The sequence below is a fragment of the Monodelphis domestica genome, chromosome 2, assembly GCF_027887165.1.
Source record: "Monodelphis domestica isolate mMonDom1 chromosome 2, mMonDom1.pri, whole genome shotgun sequence".
Classification (NCBI taxonomy): Eukaryota; Metazoa; Chordata; class Mammalia; order Didelphimorphia; family Didelphidae; genus Monodelphis; species Monodelphis domestica.
Window position 1 is genome coordinate 497,995,667 of NC_077228.1, and position 15,019 is coordinate 498,010,685.

The window sequence follows — 15,019 nt, forward strand, 5'->3', positions numbered from 1 at the left end:
TTTTCAGTGGTCTTTTGTTCTCTTCTGAGAAATGTTTCTCTACTAGTGTAGTTTTGTGTTTTAAATTAGTTACTTTCTTTTTCAGAACCTCTGTTTCCTTGGAGAGATTTCCTATCACTGAGAGAAAGTGTGATATAGTAGAAATAATATTGGATTTAATTTATTTTTTAAAAAATGATTGATTGATTGATTGATTGATTGATTTTAACCAATTACATATAATGACAGATTTCTACATGAGTTTTCCAAAGCTATGGGACCCAAATTGCCTTTTTTCCTCCTTTCCCTCCCTATTCCTGGAGCTGGCAAGAAATTCAATCTGAGTTATACATGTATCATCATGCAAAACATTTCCAAATTGTTCATTCTTGTAAGTTAATAATCATATAAAACTAAAACCCCAAATAAACAGGTGAAAATTTATTTTTTTTTTCATCTGCATTCAGACTCCAACAGTTCTTTCTCTGGAGGTGGATAGTATTCTTTGTCATAAGCCCCTTAGATTTGTCCTAGATCACTGTATTGCTGAGAGTAACTAAGATTATCACATTTGATCATTCCACAATACTACTGTTACTGTATACAATGTTCTTCTGGTTCTACTTATTTCACTCTCCATCAGGTCTTTCTAGTTCTTTCTGAAATCATTCTGTTCCATCATTTATTATAGCAGAGTTGTATTCCATAATTATCATATACCACAGTTTGTCAAATCAATTCCCAATTGATGAACATCTTTTAAATTTACAGCTCTTTGCCAGCACAAAAAGAATGCTGGATTTAGAGTCACAAGATATGGATTCAAATCTTTGTTCTACTATTTACTATCTAAAAAAGCTTAGGTAAGTCATTTTTTACTCTGTAAACCATTGCTTTTTATCTAGGGCATTGAGGTTTATGAACTTTAAGATATTTTTGAGTTTGAAATCTGTCATCCCCCAATATTTCTCATTTAAACATAATTTCTACCCATTTTTCCTCTTCTAAAATTTGTATTTTTCCTTTGGGGAATTCTAGAGGGTCTTAACTATTTTGCTGTGATATCTTGGGAAACCCAAATTTTGTCTTTTTTATTGAGAATTTTGGAATTTCATTATAAAATAATGCATATGATATGTATTTTGTTTTCCCTGAATTTTCACCCAATTTTGCTCAGCATGAATTTTTCATGCTCTTTCTCTCAGGCTAGGAAGTCCATGAGTCATTTCTTATAACTAGCTACATGTTCTTTTCTTCCATTCCACTGCTACATTTTCCTTCCTACATTTGCTTCCCACAGCAGGGGAAGAATAAAGATCTTATTTCTTGCTGTGAAACAGTGAGGACACAAACCATATTATTTGACATGCAATTTTTTATTGTCAATTATAATGAAATTCAATTTTCAAAATTCATCACATATCCTAAAGGAAGGAAAGATCAATAATAATCTTGAGATTGTCAGAGTCAATTATAAGAATTAAAATAAAAGTAACATATATATTTCTCCTTAGAAATAACCTTCTCTTTTGTGGAAAGGCTAGTGAAAGAAAGAAGCAGTCTAACCTCAGATGTTGAGAAATAGTCCAATATATTTCTTTACAGTCTAGAAAAGATTCTGAATGAAAAATTTTTATTGTTGTTAGAGGAAACATTTCTGCTCTTTGAAATAATATGGAAAAAATTTCTACCTTTCAAATATAACCATATTATAAATCTCTAAGGAAGGACAGTCTCAATTCCACTCAAAAATTGTTGATTTGCCTAAGGTGCTCTAAGGAGTCAAGATTTGGTGATAATGATGAGCTTAAAAAGCATTGAAAATTGAGTCTTGCCTTTACGATCTATACCCATTCTGCCATGGAATAGCATTAGATTGGGAACGTAGTGATGTAAGAACAAATTTGACTTTTTAAGGCCTGAGAATCTAATCAACAAACTTTTTCGCACTGGAGATTATTGCACAAATAAAATATCAATGTAAAACTACAATGCAGTTCCATGAATTGTTTCCTAATGAAGAAAAACTCCATTGTTAAGTCAAGGATTTAATATACTAACTTTGTTTCCTAATGAATAGCAGACTGTATTTAGCTCTTTTTATTTATTACCCACACAATGTCCTAATAAAGAAAGCTATAAGATACAGTACGAAATGGCATAGCTAGAAGAAATCAAAGACAAATAGAAGGAAAATCACAAAATTTTATGTTGAATTGAAGAATGATTTAAAAAGATAATTTTGATTACAGAAGTGTTATGAAAGACATGGTCATGGCTTGTATAATTAATTTTTTCTCTTAATTCAGGGTCAGTTTTAAAATGGCCTTTAATAAGAAAACACCATCAGTGATTTAAGGTATAATCATTGTCAAAAATATATGAAAGAGTGTAAAATGAATAGATGCCCAACCAAAAGTGTTTCCTTTGTCAAAGAAGAATCAGAGAAATATGGTGTGTTTGATTTACTGTGTCTGCCAAACTAAAAGAAGACAATGGATTTGCCTGACGTAGAAGACTTCTGTGACCCAGAACTATGTCCTTTCCCTCCAGAGCTGTCCGATTTCCTCCCTGAGCTGGACCCCTGTCCTCTGTGAGAGGATGACTGCCCTGACTTTGAACCAGGTTTCCCAGAGCTAGAGGAATGACCTGATCTAGAGCCCCTTTGCCTAGAGCCTGAAGACTGACCAGAGCCATAATCTGAGCCATATTCAGAGTCTGAGTCAAAATCAGATCCAGATCCAGAGCCAGAGCCAGAGCCAGAGCCAGAGTCAGAGCCATAGCCAGAATGTGAGCCATGCTGGCCCAAACTGGTGGATTGTTGAGAACTGGAACTATGGCCTCTTCCTCCAGAACTGCTTGACTTGCCACCTGAACTGGTTCCATGCCCATGGCTGCTGGATGACCGCCCTGATCCTGCCCCATCCTTGCCAGAACTGGAGGACTGCTGGGAGCCAGAACTATGTCCTTTCCCTCCAGAGCTGTCTGATTTCCTCCCTGAGCTGGACCCCAGTCCTCTGTGAGAGGATGACTGCCCTGACTTTGAACCATGTTTCCCAGAGCTAGAAGAATGACCTGATCTAGAGCCCCCTTGCCTAGAGCCTGAAGACTGACCTGAGCCATGATCTGAGCCATATTCAGAGCCTGAGTCAGAACCAGATCCAGAGCCAGAGCCAGAGCCAGAGTCAGAGCCATAGCCAGAGTGTGAGCCATGTTGGCCCAAACTGGTGGATTGTTGGGAACTGGAACTATGGCCTCTTCCTCCAGAACTGCTTGACTTGCCACCTGAACTGGATCCATGCCCATGGCTGCTGGATGACCGCCCTGATCCTGCCCCATCCTTGCCAGAACTGGAGGACTGCTGGGAGCCAGAACTATGTCCTTTCCCTCCATAGCTGTCTGATTTCCTCCCTGAGCTGGACCCCTGTCTTCTGTGAGAGGATGACTGCCCTGACTTTGAACCATGTTTCCCAGAGCTAGAAGAATGACCTGATCTAGAGCCCCTTTGCCTAGAGCCTGAAGACTGACCTGAGCCATGATCTGAGACATATTCAGAGTCTGAGTCAAAATCAGATTCAGAGCCAGAGCCAGAGCCAGAGTCAGAGCCATAGCCAGAGTGTGAGCCATGTTGGCCCAAACTGGTGGATTGTTGGGAACTGGAACTATGGCCTCTTCCTCTAGAACTGCTTGACTTGCCACTTGAACTGGATCCATGCCCATGGCTGCTTGATGACTGTCCTGATCCTGACCCATCCTTGACAGAACTGGAGGACTGATGGGAACTGGAACTACCTCCTTTACTTCCATAGCTTCCTGACTTTGTTCTTGAAGGAGATTTAGTTCTTCCTATTGAGGAGGATCTTACTGAGGCAAAAGATGAGGACCATTCCGAAGTGGACTTCTGCCCTTGTCCTTTAGAACTGCTAGATTTGCCACCTGAACTGGTTCCATGCCCATGGCTGCTGGATGACCGCCCTGATCCTGACCCATCCTTGCCAGAACTGGAGGACTGCTGGGAGCCAGAACTATGTCCTTTCCCTCCAGAGCTGTCTGATTTCCTCCCTGAGCTGGACCCCTGTCCTCTGTGAGAGGATGACTGCCCTGACTTTGAACCATGTTTCCCAGAGCTAGAAGAATGACCTGATCTAGAGCCCCCTTGCCTAGAGCCTGAAGACTGACCTGAGCCATGATCTGAGCCATATTCAGAGCCTGAGTCAGAACCAGATCCAGAGTCAGAGCCAGAGCCAGAGTCAGAGCCATAGCCAGAGTGTGAGCCATGTTGGCCCAAACTGGTGGATTGTTGGGAACTGGAACTATGGCCTCTTCCTCCAGAACTGCTTGACTTGCCACCTGAACTGGATCCATGCCCATGGCTGCTGGATGACCGCCCTGATCCTGACCCATCCTTGCCAGAACTGGAGGACTGCTGGGAGCCAGAACTATGTCCTTTCCCTCCAGAGCTGTCTGATTTCCTCCCTGAGCTGGACCCCTGTCCTCTGTGAGAGGATGTCTGCCCTGACTTTGAACCATGTTTCCCAGAGCTAGAGGAATGACCTGATCTAGAGCCCCTTTGCCTAGAGCCTGAAGACTGACCTGAGCCATGATCTGAGACATATTCAGAGTCTGAGTCAAAATCAGATCCAGAGCCAGAGCCAGAGCCAGAGGCAGAGGCAGAGGCAGAGCCAGAGTCAGAGCCATAGCCAGAGTGTGAGCCATGTTGGCCCAATCTGGTGGATTGTTGTGAACTGGAACTATGGCCTCTTCCTCTTGAACTGCTTGACTTGCCACTTGAACTGGATCCATGCCCATGGCTGCTTGATGACCGTCCTGATCCTGACCCATCCTTGACAGAACTGGAGGACTGATGGGAACTGGAACTACCTCCTTTACTTCCAGAGCTTCCTGACTTTGTTCTTGAAGGAGATTTAGTTCTTCCTATTGAGGAGGATCTTACTGAGGCAAAAGATGAGGACCATTCTGAAGTGGACTTCTGCCCTTGTCCTTTAGAACTGCTAGATTTGCCACCTGAACTGGATCCATGCCCATGGCTGCTGGATGACCGCCCTGATCCTGACCCATCCTTGCCAGAACTGGAGGACTGCTGGGAGCCAGAACTATGTCCTTTCCCTCCAGAGCTGTCTGATTTCCTCCCTGAGCTGGACCCCTGTCCTCTGTGAGAGGATGACTGCCCTGACTTTGAACCATGTTTCCCAGAGCTAGAAGAATGACCTGATCTAGAGCCCCCTTGCCTAGAGCCTGAAGACTGACCTGAGCCATGATCTGAGCCATATTCAGAGCCTGAGTCAGAACCGGATCCAGATCCAGAGGCAGAGCCAGAGCCAGAGCCAGAGTCAGAGCCATAGCCAGAGTGTGAGCCATGTTGGCCCAAACTGGTGGATTGTTGGGAACTGGAACTATGGCCTCTTCCTCCAGAACTGCTTGACTTGCCACCTGAACTGGATCCATGCCCATGGCTGCTGGATGACCGCCCTGATCCTGACCCATCCTTGCCAGAACTGGAGGACTGCTGGGAGCCAGAACTATGTCCTTTCCCTCCAGAGCTGTCTGATTTCCTCCCTGAGCTGGACCCCTGTCTTCTGTGAGAGGATGACTGCCCTGACTTTGAACCATGTTTCCCAGAGCTAGAAGAATGACCTGATCTAGAGCCCCTTTGCCTAGAGCCTGAATACTGACCTGAGCCATGATCTGAGACATATTCAGAGTCTGAGTCAAAATCAGATTCAGAGCCAGAGCCAGAGCCAGAGTCAGAGCCATAGCCAGAGTGTGAGCCATGTTGGCCCAAACTGGTGGATTGTTGGGAACTGGAACTATGGCCTCTTCCTCTAGAACTGCTTGACTTGCCACTTGAACTGGATCCATGCCCATGGCTGCTTGATGACCGTCCTGATCCTGACCCATCCTTGACAGAACTGGAGGACTGATGGGAACTGGAACTACCTCCTTTACTTCCAGAGCTTCCTGACTTTGTTCTTGAAGGAGATTTAGTTCTTCCTATTGAGGAGGATCTTACTGAGGCAAAAGATGAGGACCATTCCGAAGTGGACTTCTGTCCTTGTCCTTTAGAACTGCTAGATTTGCCACCTGAACTGGATCCATGCCCATGGCTGCTGGATGACCGCCCTGATCCTGACCCATCCTTGCCAGAACTGGAGGACTGCTGGGAGCCAGAACTATGTCCTTTCCCTCCAGAGCTGTCTGATTTCCTCCCTGAGCTGGACCCCTGTCCTCTGTGAGAGGATGACTGCCCTGACTTTGAACCATGTTTCCCAGAGCTAGAAGAATGACCTGATCTAGAGCCCCCTTGCCTAGAGCCTGAAGACTGACCTGAGCCATGATCTGAGACATATTCAGAGCCTGATTCAGAACCAGAGCCAGAGCCAGAGCCAGAGTCAGAGCCATAGCCAGAGTGTGAGCCATGTTGGCCCAAACTGGTGGATTGTTGGGAACTGGAACTATGGCCTCTTCCTCCAGAACTGCTTGACTTGCCACCTGAACTGGATCCATGCCCATGGCTGCTGGATGACCGCCCTGATCCTGACCCATCCTTGCCAGAACTGGAGGACTGCTGGGAGCCAGAACTATGTCCTTTCCCTCCAGAGCTGTCTGATTTCCTCCCTGAGCTGGACCCCTGTCCTCTGTGAGAGGATGACTGCCCTGACTTTGAACCATGTTTCCCAGAGCTAGAAGAATGACCTGATCTAGAGCCCCCTTGCCTAGAGCCTGAAGACTGACCTGAGCCATGATCTGAGACATATTCAGAGCCTGATTCAGAACCAGAGCCAGAGCCAGAGCCAGAGTCAGAGCCATAGCCAGAGTGTGAGCCATGTTGGCCCAAACTGGTGGATTGTTGGGAACTGGAACTATGGCCTCTTCCTCCAGAACTGCTTGACTTGCCACCTGAACTGGATCCATGCCCATGGCTGCTGGATGACCGCCCTGATCCTGACCCATCCTTGCCAGAACTGGAGGACTGCTGGGAGCCAGAACTATGTCCTTTCCCTCCAGAGCTGTCCGATTTCCTCCCTGAGCTGGACCCCTGTCCTCTGTGAGAAGATGACTGCCCTGACTTTGAACCATGTTTCCCAGAGCTAGAGGAATGACCTGATCTAGAGCCCCTTTGCCTAGAGCCTGAAGACTGACCTGAGCCATGATCTGAGACATATTCAGAGTCTGAGTCAAAATCAGATTCAGAGCCAGAGCCAGAGGCAGAGGCAGAGGCAGAGCCAGAGTCAGAGCCATAGCCAGAGTGTGAGCCATGTTGGCCCAATCTGGTGGATTGTTGTGAACTGGAACTATGGCCTCTTCCTCTTGAACTGCTTGACTTGCCACTTGAACTGGATCCATGCCCATGGCTGCTTGATGACCGTCCTGATCCTGACCTATCCTTGACAGAACTGGAGGACTGATGGGAACTAGAACTACCTCCTTTACTTCCAGAGCTTCCTGACTTTGTTCTTGAAGGAGATTTAGTTCTTCCTATTGAGGAGGATCTTACTGAGGCAAAAGATGAGGACCATTCCGAAGTGGACTTCTGTCCTTGTCCTTTAGAACTGCTAGATTTGCCACCTGAACTGGACCCATGCCCATGGCTGCTGGATGACCGCCCTGATCCTGACCCATCCTTGCCAGAACTGGAGGACTGCTGGGAGCCAGAACTATGTCCTTTCCCTCCAGAGCTGTCTGATTTCCTCCCTGAGCTGGACCCCTGTCCTCTGTGAGAGGATGACTGCCCTGACTTTGAACCATGTTTCCCAGAGCTAGAAGAATGACCTGATCTAGAGCCCCCTTGCCTAGAGCCTGAAGACTGACCTGAGCCATGATCTGAGACATATTCAGAGCCTGATTCAGAACCAGAGCCAGAGCCAGAGCCAGAGTCAGAGCCATAGCCAGAGTGTGAGCCATGTTGGCCCAAACTGGTGGATTGTTGGGAACTGGAACTATGGCCTCTTCCTCCAGAACTGCTTGACTTGCCACCTGAACTGGATCCATGCCCATGGCTGCTGGATGACCGCCCTGATCCTGACCCATCCTTGCCAGAACTGGAGGACTGCTGGGAGCCAGAACTATGTCCTTTCCCTCCAGAGCTGTCTGATTTCCTCCCTGAGCTGGACCCCTGTCCTCTGTGAGAGGATGACTGCCCTGACTTTGAACCATGTTTCCCAGAGCTAGAAGAATGACCTGATCTAGAGCCCCCTTGCCTAGAGCCTGAAGACTGACCTGAGCCATGATCTGAGACATATTCAGAGCCTGATTCAGAACCAGAGCCAGAGCCAGAGCCAGAGTCAGAGCCATAGCCAGAGTGTGAGCCATGTTGGCCCAAACTGGTGGATTGTTGGGAACTGGAACTATGGCCTCTTCCTCCAGAACTGCTTGACTTGCCACCTGAACTGGATCCATGCCCATGGCTGCTGGATGACCGCCCTGATCCTGACCCATCCTTGCCAGAACTGGAGGACTGCTGGGAGCCAGAACTATGTCCTTTCCCTCCAGAGCTGTCTGATTTCCTCCCTGAGCTGGACCCCTGTCCTCTGTGAGAGGATGACTGCCCTGACTTTGAACCATGTTTCCCAGAGCTAGAGGAATGACCTGATCTAGAGCCCCTTTGCCTAGAGCCTGAAGACTGACCTGAGCCATGATCTGAGACATATTCAGAGTCTGAGTCAAAATCAGATTCAGAGCCAGAGCCAGAGGCAGAGGCAGAGGCAGAGCCAGAGTCAGAGCCATAGCCAGAGTGTGAGCCATGTTGGCCCAATCTGGTGGATTGTTGTGAACTGGAACTATGGCCTCTTCCTCTTGAACTGCTTGACTTGCCACTTGAACTGGATCCATGCCCATGGCTGCTTGATGACCGTCCTGATCCTGACCTATCCTTGACAGAACTGGAGGACTGATGGGAACTGGAACTACCTCCTTTACTTCCAGAGCTTCCTGACTTTGTTCTTGAAGGAGATTTAGTTCTTCCTATTGAGGAGGATCTTACTGAGGCAAAAGATGAGGACCATTCTGAAGTGGACTTCTGCCCTTGTCCTTTAGAACTGCTAGATTTGCCACCTGAACTGGTTCCATGCCCATGGCTGCTGGATGACCGCCCTGATCCTGACCCATCCTTACCAGAACTGGAGGACTGCTGGGAGCCAGAACTATGTCCTTTCCCTCCAGAGCTGTCCGATTTCCTCCCTGAGCTGGACCCCTGTCTTCTGTGAGAGGATGACTGCCCTGACTTTGAACCATGTTTCCCAGAGCTAGAAGAATGACCTGATCTAGAGCCCCCTTGCCTAGAGCCTGAAGACTGACCTGAGCCATAATCTGAGCCATATTCAGAGCCTGAGTCAGAACCAGATCCAGAGCCAGAGCCAGAGCCAGAGTCAGAGCCATAGCCAGAGTGTGAGCCATGTTGGCCCAAACTGGTGGATTGTTGGGAACTGGAACTATGGCCTCTTCCTCCAGAACTGCTTGACTTGCCACCTGAACTGGATCCATGCCCATGGCTGCTGGATGACCGCCCTGATCCTGACCCATCCTTGCCAGAACTGGAGGACTGCTGGGAGCCAGAACTATGTCCTTTCCCTCCAGAGCTGTCTGATTTCCTCCCTGAGCTGGACCCCTGTCTTCTGTGAGAGGATGACTGCCCTGACTTTGAACCATGTTTCCCAGAGCTAGAAGAATGACGTGATCTAGAGCCCCCTTGCCTAGAGCCTGAAGACTGACCTGAGCCATGATCTGAGACATATTCAGAGCCTGAGTCAGAACCAGATCCAGATCCAGAGTCAGAGCCAGAGCCAGAGTCAGAGCCATAGCCAGAGTGTGAGCCATGTTGGCCCAAACTGGTGGATTGTTGGGAACTGGAACTATGGCCTCTTCCTCCAGAACTGCTTGACTTGCCACCTGAACTGGATCCATGCCCATGGCTGCTGGATGACCGCCCTGATCCTGACCCATCCTTGCCAGAACTGGAGGACTGCTGGGAGCCAGAACTATGTCCTTTCCCTCCAGAGCTGTCTGATTTCCTCCCTGAGCTGGACCCCTGTCTTCTCTGAGAGGAGGATTGACCTGAGCTTGAGCCCTGTTTCCCAGACCCTGAATCTGACTCTGATCCAGATTCAGGGAGGGCACTATCTTTCCCTTTTCTTGAAGACCCCGAAAAGTCGTAAATTCCCTTTTGTCTTTCAAAAGTCACAAAATGGCACTTTTTTGTACATTCATTTTCTTCTGTATTAAATCCTTTTTTTGGAGCTTTGTTTGATTTATATCTTTTCCCACTCTTTTGAGTTGATTTCTCAGAGTCTGTTTCACTTTCTTCTCTTCCAAGTCTTTTGGAAGGGCTTTTCTCTGAATTATGCCTCTTTCCTTTAGATTTTCTTGGAATGATTCTATATTCATCTTCATCATTCCTTCCTGTATTGCTTGACTCAGTCCTGTGATGTTTCTTCTCTGAGCTCTTTCTCTTTCCTAAGCCCTGAGAATCTTCTCTTCTATGCACACTCTCCCTATCCCTGACTTTCTGCTTTTTCTTCGATTGACCAGTTCTGAAGGTCCCATATTCTTTTTCACTATTCCAAGTTGAATTACTGGAATCTGTGTCCCATCCTTTACCTTCTTCTTCTTCTTCTTGCTCTTCTTCTGATTCATTCTCATCCTCCCCATTATTTTTACTTTGCATGTATTTCCTCTTCAAGGCTTTGTTGAAGGACATTGTTATCTTGAATATCAGCAATAGGAATTCAGGAAAGTCCACTCTCTTATCCCGATCTTGATCCATATTAAGCATGATAACATCCACAGTATCAGGATCTTCTGGATTCTGTTCAAGAGCAAAATGCAGAAAGAAAACCACTGAGTCTCAAATACATCTTCACTAATGGAAGGACTGTCCAATGGTGTTTCGTATTATGCCTAGATGAACTCCAACCAATCTCTGCTACCTCCCATTGTTCTGCTCATTGACACTTGGCATAATGGTTTCAGGGAACAAGCAGCATGAGGGGGTGGTGGGATACTAATGGGTAAGAAATCAAGTGAATATATGACAACTGGTTCTTTTGGAACTTCTAAGAAACAAATAGAAACAGTATGCTATATTTGCATCAAATCTTTGGGGGAATCACCAATCAATAAATTTGATTATCTTTCTTTTCATCTTTTTTTTCTCTCACCCTCTGAAAAATTTTCATTTACAGTTGATAAAATGTTCTCTTCTACAAAGTGATTTGTGTCATTCAACCTCCCCATATGAGTTATTGATTACAAACCTGAAATTCTACCACTACCCATTTTCTGGCTTTCTCTAGAAGTTGTCTTTTCTCCTGTGCATAGTACTGGCTTATTAGTATGAATTAGTTTTGATTAGTTTTCCTAATTACAGGAATAATCACAATAAATAGAACACTGGTTTGTGGAAGTTTGCAATAGGGATGGGATTACTTAAGAAAGGCAGATAAAAATGGTGGACATCACCAGAGAATAAACTTTGCCTGTGTTCCAGTGGAACAAAATCTTTTTCTTCCCGTTCTCAGGCCTGTAGATTTCAATTTTCCAATTCTGTTCTATTGAATTCAATTCAATTCAACTCCATCTCACAAGCATTTACTTAATGTATAGCATAGTTATTGTATTTGTTAATTATTTGTGCTTAAGTTCAGAAAATCTGTGTTCATGTTCCTAACTTTGATACTAACTAACTTTTTGATCATGGGCAAATCACTTAATCATTTTCATCCTCAGCTTCTCATCTATAAAATGGGAGTAATATCTCTAGATGCTAGGTTTTTTTTCTGGAGCAAATAAGATTAGGTTTGTAAAATTCTCTATGCCCTTAAGACTGTCAGAGAACCACTGAATGTCTGCTCTCAAGTAAGGAATTCTCACTTTACTAATTCAGCTTAGAAATTTTACAATACATAGTCCTAGAGAGTTCTCTTTAATTTAGAGGTTGTGACTTGCCCAGGATCATATTGTCTGTATGTGTTAGTAGTGAGAATTGAATACAAATCTTTTTGAGTTCCAGATCAACTCATTATCCAATACCCCACTGGATTATAAGCTAGTTTCAAAACCAGCTTATTATCTACTACCTCACTCAACATCAGATACTATTATTGCTATGCTAAATTCTAGAATGACTTCTAAAGGAGTCAGAGATGGAAAAACAATTATGTGAATCTTTTGCTTCCTAGTTATTAGAAACAAACAACTAGCTATTCAGAGTATACTTTTATTTCATATATTTATACATATAAACACACTTTCATGGTGACCTTTACTATATCCCTGTAAAGTTGGTATTATTCCCCCCTCCCCAATTTTACAAATGAAGAAACTGAGACCGAAATAGGTTAAGTAAGTAACTTGCTCAGGTTTATACAACTTAGTCCCAAAACAGGATTTGATCTAAGTTCTTCCTTCCTCTAGTACTCACCTATTATACCACCCAGCTGAACATAAAAAAATACCAAAGGGAAAGAAAAAGGCCTGCTTGTTGTCATAGACCATTGGATCTAACAGAAAGATCTCACCTTCAGAATAAAGCGCAGTTCATTTTCCAGAAATTTCTTCAGTTCACTTTGGCTCATCGTGTCACACTCCTCGTCTTCACCACAATATTGATAGAAAACATCCAAGATGGTGGTAATGCTTGTCAAGAGTTGAGACATCTTGGTGCACAATTCAGTGAACCTGGATGAGGGAAAATTTGACTGTTATTCTTTTCCTCCTTTAAAAAGTCTCAGTAGTAATCATCAGGAATAATACTCTTGAATTTATTTCTCATCTCATCTCTTTCACCCTGGAAGCAGTCAGTTAGCTGGGACAAGATGGAGTAGGGATGATTCATCCTTATTAATCCAATGAAACCCTCCTAGACATATTAAGCTCCATGTCCTGCAGTAAGCCAGGACTGGAAGGAAATACTACCCTTTTACTAAAAATGGCCTTAAAGGAAAAAGTGAAAAGTAAAAGTAAAATCAAAGCCCCCAGGAGGTGAAGTCAAACCTCCAGTTTATGGTAAGCACATTATGTGCATTTCAACAGTCAGAGCTAGAAAGGACCTTACAGACTGTCTTGTCCTCTATCCTCACTTTACAGATAGGTAGAGTGAGGCTCAGACAATTCAAATGCCATTCTTAAGGGAAGAAGGTGTGCAAAAGGGAAGAAAATAGAATGAGCATTTATAAGGTGCCTACTATGTGCCCAGTTCTGTGCTAAGCTCACTGCAAATATTTTCTTTGATTTTTGCTACAAACTTAAGAGGTAGGTGCTATTATGATCCTTACTTTACAGATGAGGAAACTGAGGCAGATAGAGGTTTAATGACTTGCCCAGGCTCATTCAGCTAGTAAGTTTAAGAATTCAAATTTGAATTAAGGTCTTTCTGATTCTAGGCCCTGTGCTCTCTGCACTATGGCACTATTTAATAGCCTAAGGCCACATATCTAGTAGAAGAGCTAAAACTCTGTTCTTCTAGCTCCATTTTGGAGTTCCTGTACCACTCACCCTAATCCTAGGATTACTTCTGCATAAACCCGAGGTGCCTGAAATCTTAGTAAAACTGAATAGGTCCCCACTTACCTAATTCACCAAAGGAACAAGCAGGAAGAAAATTCAAGCGACCTGCAGGGTACCAAGTGTCTGAGATGCTGGGCTTTTTATACTGTGTTTAATTGTCCATCTTAGGATGGCAACACCCTTTCTGTGGGATGGTCTGATTCATTCTCAACCAAACCCGGTGCCACCTCTCCCTCCACCCTTGTCATCAGGGACCTTTGTTTAGCTAACTGCTTCTCACTTACTCATCTGTGATTACATTAGTAGTTCCCTAATTTGGGGCCAATATTAGCCCCTAGCTACCAGTGTATTGGGACATTTTGCACAAGGACCTCTATGGGTATCATAACTTCTAAGGCAAGGGTCATAGGATTAGAGGATGTAGAACTGGAAAGGACCATAGCAACTTCATAGTCCAATCTCCTAGTTTTCCAAATAAATAAATGACATAAACAAATGAAAAACATTCATTAAGCTCTTACCATGTGGCAAGCCCTGTGCTTGTTACACAAATACAACCACAAAATAGTACGTGCCCTAAGTCAGCTCCTATTCAAATAAGAGGGAACAATACCTAAAGGGGAGTTGTGGCTAAGAAAGGGTGTTATGATCTGGGAAGCCAGTGGGATGGGAGGGGAGCCATAGGAAAATTTCCTGACATGCTTTTGCCAGAAATAATGATAGTATTGATTTGATCATGGTTCCTAGATCAAATAACAGGAAATTGGGTGGAGAAGATATGGTGTGTAGAGAGAGGAAGGTGGAGTTGTGAATTGGACCAACCATTCTGGAGGGCAATTTGGAACTGTGCACAAAGGGCTTAAAAAGAATGCTGGTCCTTTGACCCAGCCATACCACTGCTCAGTTTGTACCCCAAAGAGAAAATAAGGAAAAAGACTTGTACAAAAACATTTATAGCTGCGCTCTTTGTGGTGGGAAAAAATTGGAAAATGAGGGGATGCCCTTCAATTGGGGAATGGCTGAACAAATTGTGGTATATGTTGGTGATGGAATACTATTGTGCTCAAAGGAATAATGAACTGGAGGGATTCCATGTGAACTGGAACGACCTCCAGGAATTGATGCATAGTGAAAGGAGCAGAACCAGGAGAACGTTGTACACAGAAACAGATATATTATGGCACAATTGAATGTAATAATTTTTCTACTAGCAGCAATGCCATGATACAGGACAATTCCGAGGGACTTATGAGAAAGAATGTGTCTACCTCCAGAGAAAGAACTGTGGGAGTAGAAACACAGAAGAAAAACATATGATCGATCACATGGTTCTATGGGGGTATGATTAGGGTTTTGATGTTAAAACCTCACTTTATTGCAAATATTAATAACATGGAAATATGTTTTGAACAATGATACATGTATAACCCAGTGGAATTGCTTGTCAACTCTGGGAGGGAGGAGGAAAGGGTGGGGGGTATCATGAATCATGTAACCATGGAAAAATATTCCAAATAAA

The 15,019-nt window shown here is 44.4% G+C and overlaps 1 protein-coding gene across 1 annotated transcript; it reads right to left on the minus strand.

The window, feature by feature from the left end:
• Positions 1-1,358: 1,358 nt before the first annotated feature.
• On the minus strand, positions 1,359-14,140 carry LOC103093607 (hornerin-like). Its single transcript, XM_056819435.1, has 3 exons — positions 13,564-14,140; positions 12,513-12,672; positions 1,359-10,801 (listed from the first exon to the last, which is right to left on the minus strand). The coding sequence occupies exons 2-3, from the start codon at positions 12,648-12,650 to the stop codon at positions 2,462-2,464; spliced, it is 8,478 nt and encodes a 2,825-aa protein (XP_056675413.1). The 5' UTR covers positions 12,651-12,672; positions 13,564-14,140; the 3' UTR covers positions 1,359-2,461.
• Between the last annotated feature and the right edge of the window lie 879 nt (positions 14,141-15,019).

Coding starts and splice junctions, on each gene's coding strand:
- LOC103093607 (XM_056819435.1), bottom strand. CDS start 12,650: ATGTCTCAACTCTTGACAAGCATTACCACCATCTTGGATGTTTTCTAT. Junction 10,802..12,512: donor AACTGCGCTTTATTCTGAAG/GTGAGATCTTTC, acceptor GCTCTTGAACAG/AATCCAGAAGATCCTGATAC.